We start from the raw sequence: 17,214 nt of genomic DNA, 5'->3' as shown, positions 1-17,214 counted from the left end.
TCTATCTGACATTCTTTTCACCTCCAAAACACTCTTAGCATACTGTTCCTTCAGGATAACCCCTACGCCATTTGTCCTCCCATCCAAACCATGATAAAACAATTTGAGCCTGCCTCCGATACACCTAGCCTTGCTCCCCCTCCATCTGGTCTCTTGCACACACAATATACCAACCTTCTTTCTGTCCATCATATCAGCTAGCTCTCTCCCTATACCAGTCATACTGCCAACATTCAAAGTTCCGAACCTCACTACCACAGTCCTAGCCTTTACCTGCCTTCGGGCATACCTTCCTCTTCTTCTCCTCCTTCGGCCAACAGTAGCCCAATTTCAGCCAGCACCCTGTTAGCCAACAGTACTGGTGGTGGTCATTGTTAATCTGGGCCTCGACCGATCGGGTATGTATATCTGTACTGTTGTCCGCATGTATGATTTGGCAAAATTTTATGCCGGATGCCCTTCCTGATGCAACCCTCCCCATTTATCCAGGCTTGGGACCGGCACAAAGAAATGCACTGGCTTGTGCATTTCCAGTGGCTGGGTTGGCCATTAGCCTAGTAAACACCTATAAACCTATGTCCACAAAACTATGTCACAGTAAGTGATTCATCTGTTTGAAAAGGTCTGTTAAAGTACACTCCCACACCTGAGCAAGTATGACCTGCCATGATGTATACGGCATGACTAATTATATAATTTTTAAGAAGCAAAAGAATTAAAGTAACACCACTTGGCTTCTTTCTCTCACAAAAGAACTTTGTTCCTGTCCCATATTTTGAAAACTACATTACAAGTTTTTTGTATTTAGAGTCTGTTGAATTAAAGCCTCCCATTATTACTTCACATTAGTGTAGACAGCACCTGCTTTGCATTTACACTGGATTATAACTGGGATTTTGTAGTACTTAAGCAAACTTTAGGCTTCCCAATCTTTTCCCTCCACTCTAGTAATCCATGCTGTACTAACCCTATATCTGCCCCAATCCTAACATACAGCTTACCTTAAAAAAACCTTGCATAACACTACCACAACACAAGATAGCTCAGACACCCACCACGTACACACACAGAGACACAGACACACACACTAAATCTATCCATTCACCTAACTCTTAAACATACACACACTTGCACACAAACTCCCAAGCAGCACTAGTTACTTTTGTCGACCAGTTCAGTCTTGCACAATACAGCATTTACACAAATGGATCTTTGTGCAATATTTTCTCAAAATTTATAGCAGTTCAGTTGTGGTGCACAAATGCAAGTCAGTCAACTGCAACCATGTGTGTGTGTGTGTGTGTGTGTGTGTGTGTGTGTGTGATATTAATTTTTTTCTTCATTCTGTCCTAATAGCAAGACCCCACTTATTTGTTCCTCTTGTAAGTGAAAGTCAGAATTCTAAGCATGATATCATTGTGACACCCCTGCACTAGCCCAGTAATCAAGGAGCCTCATTCCTCACCACTGGCAACAGTGAGTGATGTACACAATGGGAAGATGACAAGCACACACACAGTAAAGTACAATTTCCCTTAAGAGCACACACAGATCACAGTCAGTCTGGGGCTGGTTTCTCCCACTTTCTCCAGATCCCCAAATAAGACTCCCCACTGGCACAGCTATAGGGTTAATATCTCAGCTGTGGGGTCAAGCCAAGACCTCCGACACCCTCTCTGTCCGAGTGCTTCGTGTCCCTGCCCAAGTTACTGGCATCTGATTTATACACACACACACACATACACATGCACACATACACATACATACGCACACACACACATATCTGGGGAAGGTTGGCACAGGTTTACTAGCTATGTCCGCTTCTGTCCAGACTATAAGGTAGTTATCACTGCCACCAACCCATACTTATCAGCTACTTAAATGCCCTTACAAAGGGTGACCAATCCTACTGTGTAATGTTACTATTATCCAAATGGTAAGTGTGACCAAGACTAAGGCTATTTAGGAGTGGCCTGTACAATGTCACCAAATACATGTGCAAGCACACTTGTTGTTGTTGTTTGTCTTTCGTCTTTTTCCCGGTAAGGGGTCGCCACAGCGGAACTCTGGTCCGCTAATGATTGGCAGTAGATTTTTATGAAATGCCAAGTTGCCAGCTAGACGCCCGACCTTCAACGAAGGCACGCCCATTTACACACACATGTCTTTTGAATGCTACCCAACCATGGGGAGGACATGCAGACTCCACACAGAAGGCACTCCCAAGCCAAGCCGAAGATCGAATGGGAGAACCACTTGCTGTGAGAAAACAATGCTACCGCTGTACCACCGCAGAAATAAAAGAACTTAAATATGTCTCACAAATATCAGCCACAAAGATAGGTTTAAATATATTTAATAATAAATAATAAAAGAACAAGACAATACTCAAACAACATAGTAACTACAGAGTTCAAAATTACAGGAAATATTTTAAAACAACATTGCAGGGCAATCTCAAATAAATACAGAAAACATCTAAACTAATCTACACTGTATTCCTATCTATATCTAAAAGAAATTATTGTACCCTAGACTTACTTATTGAGCAAGGCAGATGCAGAAATGCTGAACAGATGTTTCAAGGTCCAAGACACGATACAAAATGCACAGATTTTAATTTAAGTTCTTAAATTAAAATTCAACACTACTGCTGGGTTAGCTTAGACGACATCATTCTTTGTCGCCTGGCTAAAGATCCCAGGCTAAACAAATACCTACAATTTAATACCTCTGTGTCAAAACTACATCTCTCTCAAAAGTATGCAGCTGCTAGGAAGTCACGGAGCAATAAAAACACTTTTACATTTGAAACCTAGTAATTATTCCTGTTTCAAGACAAAAGAAAAACCTCTAGCTCTAGACATTGTGTCTACGCTGAGCTGAAACTGAGAGATAACAGAATTGTAAAATAATTTCTACTTATTTTCTTTATGTTTTGCAAATTAACTTTGTATGTTCCAGCTTCTACTATTAAAACATACATTTGCACAGGTACATGGTTTATATACATTTCTGTTCTTTTCCAGTAGGGTACACTGTGGTTGAATTCTTGAAGCTCAGTACATGACATATAGTTCTCTTACATTTGTAGGACAAGCATATGAATCATATTACTATTCACAAATTACATATGATTATCCACAAAATTCCAGATAGCTGGACTTGCAGTGTCACATTTCTCCCCTCCCCGAAAACGCAAGCTAGTTTTTGAAGTGACCCTTGAGAAACGCTGCTTGAGAGGGTGAATCTATGTGGGAATACCTTACCCCATTCCTTGTCTTGAAAGCCCCTCTGCATTGGCAATGATAACCCCACTGTGGTGCTGCAATGTCATATCATATGCTTGCAACCCTAGGCTCCATTTTAGTAACTTGGCATTTTGTTGGTTGGCTCAATGTAGCCATGTTAAGGGATTGCGCTCTGTAACTACAGTGAATTTCCTTCCAAAGAAATAAGTCTGAAGTTTCTGCAGTGCCCACACTATCGCTAGGCATTCCTTTTCTACAGCTGCATAGCATTTCTCCCTGGGTTGCAGACTACAACTGAGATATACCTGAGGAAACCTAGCTAAGTACAGCCCCCCCCCCCCATGGTTTGAAGCATCCACCTGCACAACAAATTCTTTGCTGTAATCTGGACTGGCTAACACAGGGGGTCCTCCCAAAGCACCTTTACGCTTCTGGAATGCCTGCTCACATGCTGGGGTCCACACTACCAAAACTTGTCAGGTTTGTGAGGGGAGCAGCTAAGGTACTATAACTGGGGATGAACTTTTTGTAATACACTGCTGTCCCTAAGAATGCCCTCACTTGCTTTTTGGTAACAAGGGCAGGCCTTGCCTGAATGGTTCCACTTTGGCAGGTTTTGGCCTGATCATACCACTCTCCACTCTATTTCCCAGGTAGGAGACCTCTGTCATACCCACCTTACATTTGCTGGGCTTAATGGTCAACCCTGAATTCTGTAGTCTGCCCAGCACCTCCCAGACATGCTGAAGGTGCTCTTGAAGGAATTTCTGTAGATGGCAATATCATCTAGGTAAGCTAGGGCAAAATCTTCTGCACCTGCTAGGATATGATCTCCCAGCCTCTGGAAAGTCGCTGGGACATTTTTCATCCCAAATGGCATCTGTATGAACTCATACAAGCCAAAAGGAGTCACAAAGGCTGACCTCTCTCTAGCACTGGGAGTCAAGGGCACTTCCAGTAACCCTTTGTAAGATCAATAGTGGTGAGATACTAGCTGCTCTAGGGCTTCAACTGTCCTAAGCATGGGGTAAGCCTCTGACTCTGTGTGACTATTTAATTTCTTGTAGTCCACACAGAACCTGGTGCTGCCATCCTTCTTTTGCACCAGCACCACTGGGAAGGCCCAGGGACTGCTGGACTCCTGGATTACTCCTAGTTTCAAAACTTCCTGTATTTTCTTCCTCAGAGCCTGCTTGACTCTCTTTCAGGCACCCTATAAAGGGCCTGCTTAATAGGCCTTTGTGGTCCTGTATTCACATGTTGCTACATCAAGTAGGTGTACCCTGGTCTCTCAGTGAATATGTCCCCAGACTCGTGTAATACTGCTTGGATTTCTCAAACCTGTGCAGGGGATAGCTGCTGGGACACTGAGGTGTCAGTTTGAGCCTCACTGAGGAGATTAGTCACCAGATCCCCCTCAGACTCCTCCTGCCATCCACTGCAAATACCCAGCACAAGGGCCTCCTTATCATGGTAAGGTTTCATCATGTTAATATGGTACAATATGTGCCCCTGCCTCCTCCCTAGCAGTTCTACCATGTAGTTAACATCACTGACCTTTCTTACCACCTTGTAGGGTTCCCCCTAAACTGCCTGCAGCTTGTTGTGTCTGAGACAAATGAGAACCATTACCTGCTGCCATATCAGACTTTTTTTGTTGTTGTGCTTTTGCCAGGTTCTCCTAGGCCAAGCCCATGAGTTCTCGGAGCCTTGTCCTGAGGTTTAGGACATATGCCACAACAGACTCCTTGTGGGATTCACACTCACCCTTCCACTCATCTCGAATCAAACATAAAGGTCATCTCACTCTTTGCCCATACGGCATCTAAAGAGTGAAAAAACAGTGGATTCCTGGGGAACCTCTCTGTAAGAAAACAAAAGATGGGGCAAATATTTGTTCCAGTCCCTCTCAAACTGGTCTGCAAATGCTCGTAGCATGGACTTGAGTGTAGAGTTTAACCACTCAACCAGACCATTAGTCTGGGGATGGTAGGAGGTGGTCTTTAGGTGCTTCATCCCATAGTGCTTCCACAGACAAGCCAGCAAGTCTGACATGCAATTGGCACTTCTGTCAGTCAGTATTTTTTTGAGGAAACCTACCCTGCTGAAAATCTCTAATGAACCATTTGCCACCTTTTCTGCCTCAATGGAGGAATGGAGGACAGAGCCATTGCCTCGGGGTATCTGGTAGCATAATCTATCATCACTAGGATATACTTTTTCCCTGTGGAACTTGGGGTACTCAGAGGCCCCACAATATCCATAGCTACCCTCTAAAATAGCTCCTCAATCATGGGCAAAGGCATCAAAGGAGCTTTCACTTTGTCTCCTGCCTTGCCTACCTTGTGGCACTGCTCACAGGTCTTGCAGTATCATGCTACATCTCTGGAAATCGCAGGCCAATAGATGTTTTGCATAATATGTCTCTTTGTACATTTTATACCTATATGACCTGCAAAGGGAATATCGTGGGCTATGGCTAGAAGTGCCAGATGGCAGGCTCTGGGCACTACCAACTGCTGTATTCTCTCACCCTCTAGCCCTCACTCAGGGGTCCACTCTCTATACAGTAACCCTTTGTCCCAGTATACAGATTCTCCTTTCCCTTGAGAATCAGGTACCTCATTAGCTATCTCCCTCAGGCCTTGTAATGTAGGGTCTGAGAGTTAAGCCTGTCTCAGCTCTCTCTTAACCCTTCCCAGCTCCCCTTCCACAGTAAGTATGATATCATCTGACAGCATTGCCTCACTGTCAGCCTGGGTATTACTACTCACCTCTGCCCTAGCAGTTACTTTGTCCAAGGGAACTTCAATACCCACAAGCAGCTGTGGCTCACCTTCAGTCTCACTGCTACAGGGTAGCACCCTCCCTGAAGTAACCACCTCACCAGTCCTGGCTGCAAGTGTGCGGTCTGTCTGGTTCTCCTCCAGGCTACCAGACCCACATGCATGTCTCCAAGCCTGACTGCATGAACACATTATACTGCATTAGCAAAATCATTCCCTATCAGGACATCTGCAGGGATATCCTCAAGTACACCAATTTGCTGGCTTTCTTTTCCACCCTCTCAGTCAAGGTGAACCCTAGCCAAACGTATTTGGAATGTGCTCCCTCCTAAAGCTCTGACTGGAGTAGACTGCCCAAGCAAGTAGTAATCCTCTGTAACCACTGCAGGCTTCACAATGGTTAGGTCAGAGGCTGTGTCTCTCTTAGCCGTGGCCTCTTTCCCATTCACTAAGATAGGATATAACCGCTTGTGGTAGTTTGGTACCCTTGTTGTCTCGAGACAATTTACTGCTGGCATTTTTCTTATCCCCACTTACTGGTTCTCCCACCTTTTCTTCCTTGCATTGCCTCCATGGACATCTATATGCTACAAGGCCCCACTGGTTGCATTTAAAACATTTAACCCTTGGTCCTGGACATGTACCTGGACTAGTGGCTTCCCCTGCTACTGGCAGATGCATTTGGGGCAGTCTGGGCTGCCCACCACGGGTTCCCTTAGACCCATGAGCAGCACTGGGTGTCCCTTTCCTGTGTAGTGATGCCTTGGTTGCTAGGTATAGGTCTCCCTTCTTCCCCAACTCATCTACAGTATTGCATTGTCTATCAGCTAACCAGAGTCTCATGTCCTCAGGCAAAGTGCTAAGGCCTTGTTCCCTCACCAAACGGTCTGCCAGGCCTTCAAAAGTGGTGACCTGACATCCACTTACCCACCTATGAAAATAAGTGCTTAGTTCAGCAAGATATTCACACACACTTTCATCTGTCTTGCATCTATGCTCATGAAACTTTTTCCTATAAGCTTCAGGTGTTAACTTACAACATTCTAGAAAACACATTTTGACTGTATTATACTTTAAACAATTGGTATCAGACAACTTAGAAATTGCAGTTACAGCTTTACCATGGAGTAAGGGGGTCAGGAACCGTACCCAGAGCCATTGGTCAACATTCTACTGTTTACATACCCTCTCAAACATATGAATGAAATATCAAAATTATCCCCCTCTGTAAATTCTGCAAGAAATTTACTGACATTTGTTGCTTCTGGTTCTGGGATTCAGTTATTCCCTTCCCTATTACCGCCATGACTCTGGAGAAGAGTCAACATCTCCTTTTCATATTGCCTCTGTCTCTCATTTTCCTCAGCCTGCAAACATCTGTTTCTCATTTTTGTCAGCCTCCGGATGTCTCAGTCTCTCTGCTGCTTCTATTTCTAAATGCTTGGCCTCCAACTCAAATCTCTAACTCCAGACAGATTTTTAAGTCCTCTGTGGAAAGGTTGAGCTGTCCATTTTCTGAGAGTTGTACATCTCCACGGCCAATCTGATTGTCCTCCTGATTGCTATTCTGTGATGCAGCTGTGACTAAAGCTGCAATCATGTCTGCTTTAGTCAAGTTGGCATGCACCAGTCCTTTAGCCTGGCACATCTTAGCCTATCATACTCCTCTACTGACATACTTGCCTACTCTCCCTGGCTAACTAAGCTAATAAAAAAATAAAACAATTGTGATATGAACTCTGAATGTTCACTGAGTGGCTGAATGAGAGTACAAATACCTTCAGTGACCACTGTACACAGGCTACAGGAATTCAATATCCACACCATTACAAGTCAATTAATTTGTGATGTGGCTAACTCACCACCTCCAAACAATTAATATGTGAAGCCCCTGTACTGGCCCACTAATCAAGAAGTCTCAATCCCCACCACTAGCACCAGTGAGGGATGTACACTATGGGAGGATGACTAGTACACACAGTAAAGAGCAATTTCCCTTAAGAGCATACAGAGATCACAGTCAGTCTGGGGCTGGTTTCTCCCTCTTTCACCAGATCCCCAGTAAGACTCCCCACTGGCACAGCTATAGGGTTAAGATCTCAGCTGAGGGGTCAAGCCAAGACCTCCAACACCCTGTCTGTACAACCAGTGCTTCGTGCCCCTGCCCAAGTAGCTGACACACACACACACACACACACACACACACACACACACACATGCACACACTCTCACACACACTCACACACACACATTTTGAGACTTCATTTATATACAAACACACACACACACACACACACACACACACACACACACACACACACACACACACACACACACACACACCCCTGGGGAAGTCTGGCACAGGTTTACTAGCTATGCCCCTTTCTTCCCAGACTATAAGGTAGTTATCAATGCCACCAACCACTATTTATCAGCTACTTAAAGGCCCTTACAATAGGTGAACAATCCTGCTAATGTTACTATTTTCCAAATGGTGTGACCAAGACTAAGGCAATTTAGGAGTGGCCTGTACAGCGTCACCAAATACATGCGCGAGTACTGTAAGAGCTTAAATATGTCTCACAAATATTAGCCACAAAAATAGGTTTAAATATATTTAATAATAAATAATAAAAGAACAAGACAATACTCAAATAACACAGTAAATACAGAGTTCAGAATCACAGAAAATATTTTAGAACAACATTGCAGGACAGTCTCAAATAAATACAGAAAACATCTAAACTAATCCTTACTAAATTCCTATCTATATCTAAAATAAATTATTGTACCCTAGACTGACTTACAGAGCAAGGCAGATGCAAAAGTGCTGAATGGATGTTTCTCAGTCAAAGACAAGATACAAAATGCACAGACTTTCTCTCTGAGAGAGTTCTTAAATTAATATTCAACGCTACTGCTGGGTTAGCTCGGATGACATCACTCTTTGTCACCTGACTTCAGTTCCCAGGCTAAACAGCTACTTAGAATTTAACACCTCTGTGTCAAAAATACATATTTCTCACAAGCATGGAACATTAATAACACTTTTACATTTGAAACCTAGTAATTATTTCTGTTTCAAGACAATAAAAAAAACTCTAGCTCTAGACACTGTGGCTGTGCTGAGCTGAAACTGAGAGATAACAGAATTGTAAAACAATTTCCACTTATTTTCTTGAACTTTTGCAAGTTAACGCTGTATGTTCCAGCTTCTGCTATTAAAATATACATTTGCACAGGTATATAATTTATATACATTTCTGTTCTTTCCAACAGGGTACACTGTGGTTACATTCTTAAAGCTCAGTACATAACATACAGTTCTCTTACATTTGTAGGACAAGCATATAAATGATATTACTATTCACAAATAATATATAAATATCCACAAAATTCCAAATAGCTAGGCTGGCAGTGTCACAGTCATCATACACTGTTTTTATTATTTTATGTACTTCCTCCCATTGCTGCAACTATGACTTCCATAAATGTTTGATCTTGTGTCACATATGTGCCTCCTCACATGCTAACCTCCAGTTATGCAAGATATCACTAGTGTAATCATGGTTATCACGACCCTCACAGAGAACTAACAGCAGCCCCTCTTCCCAAGCCGAGCAAGCCGGAAATTGCTGTTTCACTCTCACCCCTACATGCCAACTCCTCCAACACTCAGGTTGCTAGTCAATCTATGGTCATCACAAAAATCAAGGTTTTATCCCACCCCACCCTCTCAATGTTGTTGGCAAGGGTAAAGTTTAAGCATTTTATGTAAATTTCTTGTTGCATAAAGCTCTTAACTGTTGCTGTGTTAGACTACACTTACCTGACATACATCAGCACGGGACTTAGTACAGAAAATGAAAATGTCCATAGATACATTTTTTAAGAATTATAGTCCAGAAGATCACAACCTAACAACCTGGTTGTAACCAATGAAGAAAAGTACATGGAAGTCAATATTTTTACCTTTATGATATATGAATAACTTAGAAACTCAACCTGTATTTGCAGAACTAGTATAATGAGACCATGATACACACTTATAATATGTAGCGTTATCTTAACTAGCAGCTAGACAGTTACAAACAGAACTCTGAATGCTCTTTAGTCCCTATAAGCAACCCACAATGCACAAATCCATTACCATTCTTCTTACAATCTTGTAGAATATCTTGAATTGAAACCATAATGCATCTGTAGTCCATACAAAGATGTATCTAAAATGAGACTGTTGCCTTGATTTATCCTTTTAAGCTTCATTAAATAAATGATAATTCTTACCAAATAAAATTTTTGCAATGTGAACAGTACGAGGGTTGCCGTAAATATGTTGCCATAAACTTGTGTCCATTGACCTGATGAATTCGCCGCCGCACTGCTCTTTGTCTTTTACGAGATAATTTCTTAAACTGACGAACAGGTTCCTGAGCAGATTCTGAAAAAATGAAATAAAATAAAGAATTTAATTAATTAGTTTAATGCTCTAACAAGTATATGCACAGAATCAATCACTGCTACAGTTCTAGAATCAAGTCTACTTATATAATGTTTAGATATAGGGCTATGTTCATATAGGTTATCATTTCATAGCACAGTGTTTCTTGTACTGCAATAAATAAATAGCATATTCTCACAGGAAGTTACTAGTTCATAATGACTGCAAAGATGTATTTATTGTTAATATGTATTATCTCATCCTAAATTAATAAATGAACATCCCTTAAAATAAGTATATGATTTTAGCTAACTGGATGCTGATATAATCTCTCCTGCTGCATCCATGCATTTGCTTTGAACTATGAAACAATAATAATGTAAAAGGTGTTCCATACTTAGCGCTTCTGGCAGCTACTTGTACTCACTATAGGTGGATTTCTGCTTTGTGGTTATGGTTTACATAGTGACCTACTGCAAATGCATGTTCTTGGACAGCCTTGTGAACAAAAATCCAGTGTTTAACATACCTATCATGGAAAATTATTATTTATTTCCATCTGCTGACCAAGATAATCTTTCTGTGGTCAAGCCCATTTCAGAATAGGGCCAGGGAGAAAAGCACCAAGAAAAGGGTGGCATTATATAAAACAGAACAGGATCTGTACTAGCATTCAACAGCAGTGCCATACAGGTATTAGTTGAAGTCTTTATAGTGTCCTGAGGGTGTCCAACAGAGTACAGGTTGTTTGGCTCCTGTTTACATCTATATTTGTAAGATACATCTGGTGTGTTGTGGCTGGAGGTTAAGGTACTAAATGTATTGCTTCACCATCCCTGCTTAGAGAGGTAGATGAAGGTCAGCAAGACAAAAAAGTGAGAAGGCAGTGGAAGCCAGTATGAAAGGTTTTAGCAGAGACAGGTACTGTTCTAGTTAAATGATAGAAAATCTTTCAGTTTGGGAAGAAATGTATTTTAATTTGTTTCCAGAGGTAAACAGTTTCACAGAATGGCTTCCTGTATTGTCTATAAAGTCTCCACAGTTGTTTCTGGATTTAGTTTTGTTACACAGACACATTTTTTTCAAAGGCTTCAGAAATTATTTGTTGTAAAGTCTATAGCTATTTCTCAATTCAAATGTGTCTAGTTAAGAGAGAACAGGCCAGATGTGAGCCACCCAGTATGAAGATAACTTGTTCTTGCTCTCAAAACCTGTGGACTGCCACATCAATTGTTTCTTCTGAGAGAGACAACACCTGATAGTTAACAGTTATGGTGTGAGTGGGATATCAGGAGTTGCAAATATGCTAAATTCACAAGGCCCAAAGTAAACTTGAAGTTCATGTAATATCACTGATGCTCTTAGTTTAAAATGTATGTTATGTTAATGGAGTTACTAGTTGAAATAAATAAATTTCTAACAGCCCTAATTGTCTGAACGATTTCTAAACCTGAACTTTAATCCCCATCATTTGTTTGTATAACTTCCCCAAATCATTATTTCAAATAAAATGTGTACGTGCTCTGACAACTGAATTTAGAATAAATCACCTGCGACTGGATTTACATTATTAGAAATAACATGTTTCACAATTAAATGAATAATGCTAGTCTTATCTATATATGTTATCAAACAAATTGGCAAAAATGAAGAAAATATTATAAAATGGGTCATCAGCTACATTATTTAGTGGCCTGGTATCAATACAAAAAGAAGACTAACAGACAACAGAATCCTGCCAAACATAGCAAAATGAACTTTACTTCTATAAATTTTCTGCCTCCATGCCTGCTGACAATCAAGTCTTCTCCAAACTCACTGCCTATGCATCAGTCTGTATTACTGAGTGTACTGGTATAGTGCAGTACGTAGAAAGGAGAAAGCTATCTAGAAAGGTCATCACCAAGCAGATAGGAGGGTCTCTTGTGCCTTCACCAGGATTCTGTAAATGAAGGTGCTTATGTAATGGTCTAACCACAATTCTGGGTGGCAGGACATTGATCTGCATCACACAGTCTCACAACTCTTTTTCCATACCACTGCATGCTTCCGCACCCCTGAATTGAAGACTACCTCCAGGTGCTGGTTTGGTTAACCTCGTACTCACTCCATGCTGCACATTTGCCTTTCTGCCCTTCCTCAGCAGGCCATCTCTGCCCCCCCCTTCTGGAATATGCATTTTCCTCAACCAGCTTCATCCTCCTGAGTCCCATTCAAAACCCCAAAGGGCATTACAACTGCATATCAGCATGTGCACACCCACACACACACGCATGCACGCGCACACACATGCACACACTCTCTGAAAACAGTACCATTAAAATAACTACATGTCTAAATAAATGACAAATGGAATATAGGTTTTTTTTGGATGAAATAATGAAATATATGCAGCCATTGCATGTGGATCCTAGGTTTCTGACTTAAGTCGGTAGTAATAATCATGAAACTTGTTCTCAAAACCTACAATATAATATCATTTCATTTGCAACACTCCAGAATTCCATACATTCTATAAATTAAACACAGGGATTATGATTGCAATGCCAATCATAACAAATTTACATGCTTCAAAACTTTAATATCAAGTAATTGTTTTTAAGAATAGAACTCCAGAGGCAAACCTTGAAATCCATTACAAAGGTCTACAACCAAATGAAGCAATATCTTGCAACACAATCATAATTCTTTGTAGCACATGCACCTTAAAAGTGCAGAGTGGATGAATGCAAACTGGTCACCATAGAGGATTTAATATTTAAAATATACTCCATGTAAGTTTATAAGAACTGGAGATATATACTTTAAGAGTAACAGATTTGTGATCAATGTTTCCTCGATAGTACTGCAGCTGTGTTTGCAGTGCATTGAATGACAACTGTGTCCACATTTTTCTTACGGATTTGCAAGAATGGCAGCTTACTTGCTTTTTTTAATTAAGTGAACAGAAAAAAGCAATCGTTCACCTCAGAAGTATCAACTTTTCTGTTAAACTGAATGCTTTGAGTCAAAATGTCCAACAAAGTACTTAACATCCTGTTGAGCACAGAGAAATGGGAGAGCAGTATAAAAGCATATAGATTTACACTTACTCAATGGCCACTGAGTCGTATGATCATTTTCACTCAGCCAATACCGTCCCTGTCTTGAAAAAAAACCCTTTAATCTAAGTGTAAATAAAGGGTTATATGCAGTTTGCATATTTCTTTATAACTGTATCGTGAAATGTGCTGAAAGGAACCATTTAAACAAACAGAACTGTACTTATGGATTGAAATGAAGAATGTTTCTACAAATGTTGGGCAAATGAATAAATACCGTGAGTGCTTTAAATTGCAAGAACTAAAAGTAAAGATTAATAGTAAATGATAGCAGCTTTCTTCTGGGAACTACTACAGAACACAGCAGTAAATGAGGACAGCCTTATAGTAAGCACTACTACAGAAACATTGACTTTCAGCAGTCATTTCTATGGGTACTCAACCTGTGGAGAAGTGCAGGTGTGAAAACCTCTCTACGACTTGCTATATATTTGGAAGTCTGAAACCAGATTCTTCATTCTTTAATAACTTTTGGAGCACAAGGACATTCCATGTACTACAGTCAAAACTGTCTTAAGTACCCATCATAAAAATGCATAATCTGTAATTTTTTCAAGAAAAAAGTAAAATAAATAATTTTTCAGATGTCAACTGTTTGTGCTTTACTTTCAAACATCTTATAAAGGGAAATAGTTTAGCATCATTATATAGGCAATTAAATACTTCCGCGGTGGTGCAGCGGTAGCGTTGTTGCCTCACAGCAAGAGGTTCTCCCATTCAATTCTTGGCTGGAGTGCCTTCTGTGTGGAGTCTGCATGTCCTCCCCACGGTTGGGTGGGCATTCGGAAGACATGCGTAAATGGGCATGCCTTCGTTGAAGGTTGAACGTCGAGCTGGCACCTCAGCGTTCGTAAAAATTTAGGGACTGGAGTTCCGCTGTGGCGACCCTTAACCGGGAAAAGCCAAAAGACAACAACAACAATATAGGCAATTAAATGCAGCCATATAAGTAAAATGGCCTGTTTGCAGTACACTGAGTCCTTCTGGGTATACCAATTTGAGTGGCAGGTAATTTATTAGAATGAACAATTGCTAAATCAAGGTTACAGTTATATATATATATATATATATATATATATATATATTTATATTTATCCCTGTTACCACTATCATGTTAATACTGGTCCTTTACAAAAAACACGTGGGATTGTGAAAGGCTTGCTGTGTTGCAGAGACTTTTCCTCTGCAGGTGTCCTTGGCATGGTATGCCGGTGTGTTTCAGAGACCACTCTCTCACTGTGGCTTTACTTGGGAAGTGGACACAGCATGAAGTCCAGTCTCACTAGGAAAGCTGTGGCTAAATGTGGCAGCTGAAGGGAGAAGGTAATGGAAATTAGTCATGTACTCTCCTTCAGAAACATCAGCAACAGCAAAATAACTTAGATAATTGCTCTACTGATTTATTTGTCTCATGAGGAGGAAAAATGCACACTATCTTTTGACAGTGTACACTATTCACCCCTACAGGAGTGGTTGGTTGCAGCTCACACCAAGACAAACGATAGGTATCCAAACCAATGCATATGTGTGCGCATGCCTGTAGAGACATGAATGTGGTTGCATGGGTGTGTCCGAGTGTGGTTACCCTTTGGGAGTTAAATGCAGGGAAGCTGTCAGTAAATGTATGTATGTATTCCTGCATGTGTATATATGTATGTATGCATTTGCAAGTGTGTCTGTGTGTGATAGAATGTGTGCGGGTGTCTGTCTGAGTGGTTCGCTGAGTTTCAGCATGTGTAAAGGAGACTGCATGTGGTTACATCAATGTGTGTGTATGTGTGGATGTCTGTAGGCATGCTGGCAGGTGTCTATGATGTACAAGTTTTAGGAAGAACACTAGTGCTGTTAAGCCTGACATGGTATTTATTTGCTAATAAGGCATTCTTTGGTGAAGCTTTACCTTGTCTTTGAACTGGCTATACATGTGTCATGTTTACTGACAGGCGAGTGTTAGCCAATCTGCAATTGGGAAAATAATCTCTCTCTCTCTGAATACTACAGATATTGCCTGTTAATATAATGCTTTCCATTTGTCAAAGTAATTGTATGTTTTTTTAATCTCATTTATCTAGTATGGCTCCAAGATGAATAAACAGACATGTTTATTCTTATCTTTTCTTACTAAAGACAGTGTTCCTTGACCTGCCTCCTTCTATCATGCGGACACTCTTCAGTTAACACAACTTTATTACAAAATATTCTTGTATATCTCTATAGGATAAATCCAAGGTTCTTTGCTGTTGCAATGCAAAAAATTGATTATTTTTTCTACAGTACATGAAAATTGTTTTATTTGCTCTGCCTTTTTTTCTGAATGTTTCTTAAAAACAGCCTTTTATTGAAAGTTTCCTTTTACTGGATGTGCAAGACAATGGCTTAAGCCATAATTGCAGAAAGCCAAAACAAAGGTCGGTATATAAACAATAACAATGAGTCAACCAAAACCTTTATTTCTTTCTTTGATGTGCTCAAATAATTTGTCTTTTCTGCATTGAAATTTGTTCTTTGACTGTGAATATATGTGTTGACCTCAACAGCGTAGTCATTTTATGCTATATGCCCTGTCACTCTGCTTTCTTCCTCTTTCTCTGGCTGTCAGAAGAAACGGTTTTCTCTGCACTGTTGCTCATCAGATGTGTTCCTGCTTCTGCTTGTTCTGCCAATTTGTCTTTTCAATGCACACAGTTTTTCCAAGGCTACACACTGTCCCTTATGAAGATACTTGGTATCTGTCATTTCTATTGTAAACGGGACTCTTTTTACAGACATCTTTCTCATTTAATTTCTGTTCATTACCCAAGTTCATCTTTGCTAGATCGCATAATCTTATAGAAAATCAAACAAAGATGATGGAGGGACATAAAGTGAAAAAGTCAATACAACAGACACAAAGTCTAGGAGCTTGTCTGGGGTCATTTCTGGCTCTGGCAGTGCACTCCAGTTTGTCCATACTACTGCTGCATGACTGCATTACCTGTGTCTGCCTCTTTTAATACCAAGTGAACTTGCAACAGTTTGCAGCTAGTGCCATCAGCCAAGTATGGTACATTTTTATACTAATCTTTCTCTCTTCACTTCAGAATTTAATTTTTTTCATATTCTACATGCTTGCGGCCACACAATGACTGTTTAACTTGTCTAATATACTGTGGAATCTGGTCTTGCTTTGGGTTAATATGCATTATATAGTTGCTTTTCTACCATATGCAAAATAAAACAGCTACTCTATCAACTCTTACCATATTTTGTGTTTCTGCAAACGTCTGAAATCTCACTACTCACTTCCACTTACATAGTGAGCTTGAATGTTACATATTACAGTCTATTTTGGATAACTGCATACTAGGAATATTCACAGACATCTTCCTCATTTTCTCTTCACTTAACCAGTAAACTGTTCTGCTCTGTGTAACTGCATCACATTACTTTCTCATGTATCTTCTCTTAGTGACAGTCTTTTTAATGAAACTTTCTTTAAAGCCACACAGATTTACCATCAGTCTTTTATTTAGTTGGTCATCTTTTGCAGGGGATAATGTGAACTTTAATCATACTTTGACTTAGGAATGGGGTCTATTCCTGTCATGGTATTAGAAATCCAAAAGTCTTGAGAGAAATTAAAAAAGCGAATTTAC

At 40.4% G+C, this 17,214-nt stretch overlaps 1 protein-coding gene across 1 annotated transcript in view; it reads right to left on the bottom strand.

Annotated features, from left to right (window-relative positions):
* Positions 1 to 17,214, bottom strand: part of PRKCH (protein kinase C eta) — a 1,606,604-nt gene that overhangs the window by 773,937 nt on the left and 815,453 nt on the right. Inside the window, exon 3 of the mRNA XM_044074487.1 lies at positions 10,325 to 10,478. Within this exon, the coding sequence (XP_043930422.1) occupies positions 10,325 to 10,478 (154 nt within the window). The remainder of the gene's footprint in view (positions 1 to 10,324; positions 10,479 to 17,214) is intronic.

The sequence above is a fragment of the Protopterus annectens genome, chromosome 6.part0, assembly GCF_019279795.1.
Source record: "Protopterus annectens isolate FY-2018-M chromosome 6.part0, PAN1.0, whole genome shotgun sequence".
Taxonomy (NCBI): Eukaryota; Metazoa; Chordata; order Ceratodontiformes; family Protopteridae; genus Protopterus; species Protopterus annectens.
Note: the sequence above shows the minus strand (reverse complement) of the source record. Positions and strands in the feature narration are given on the sequence as shown.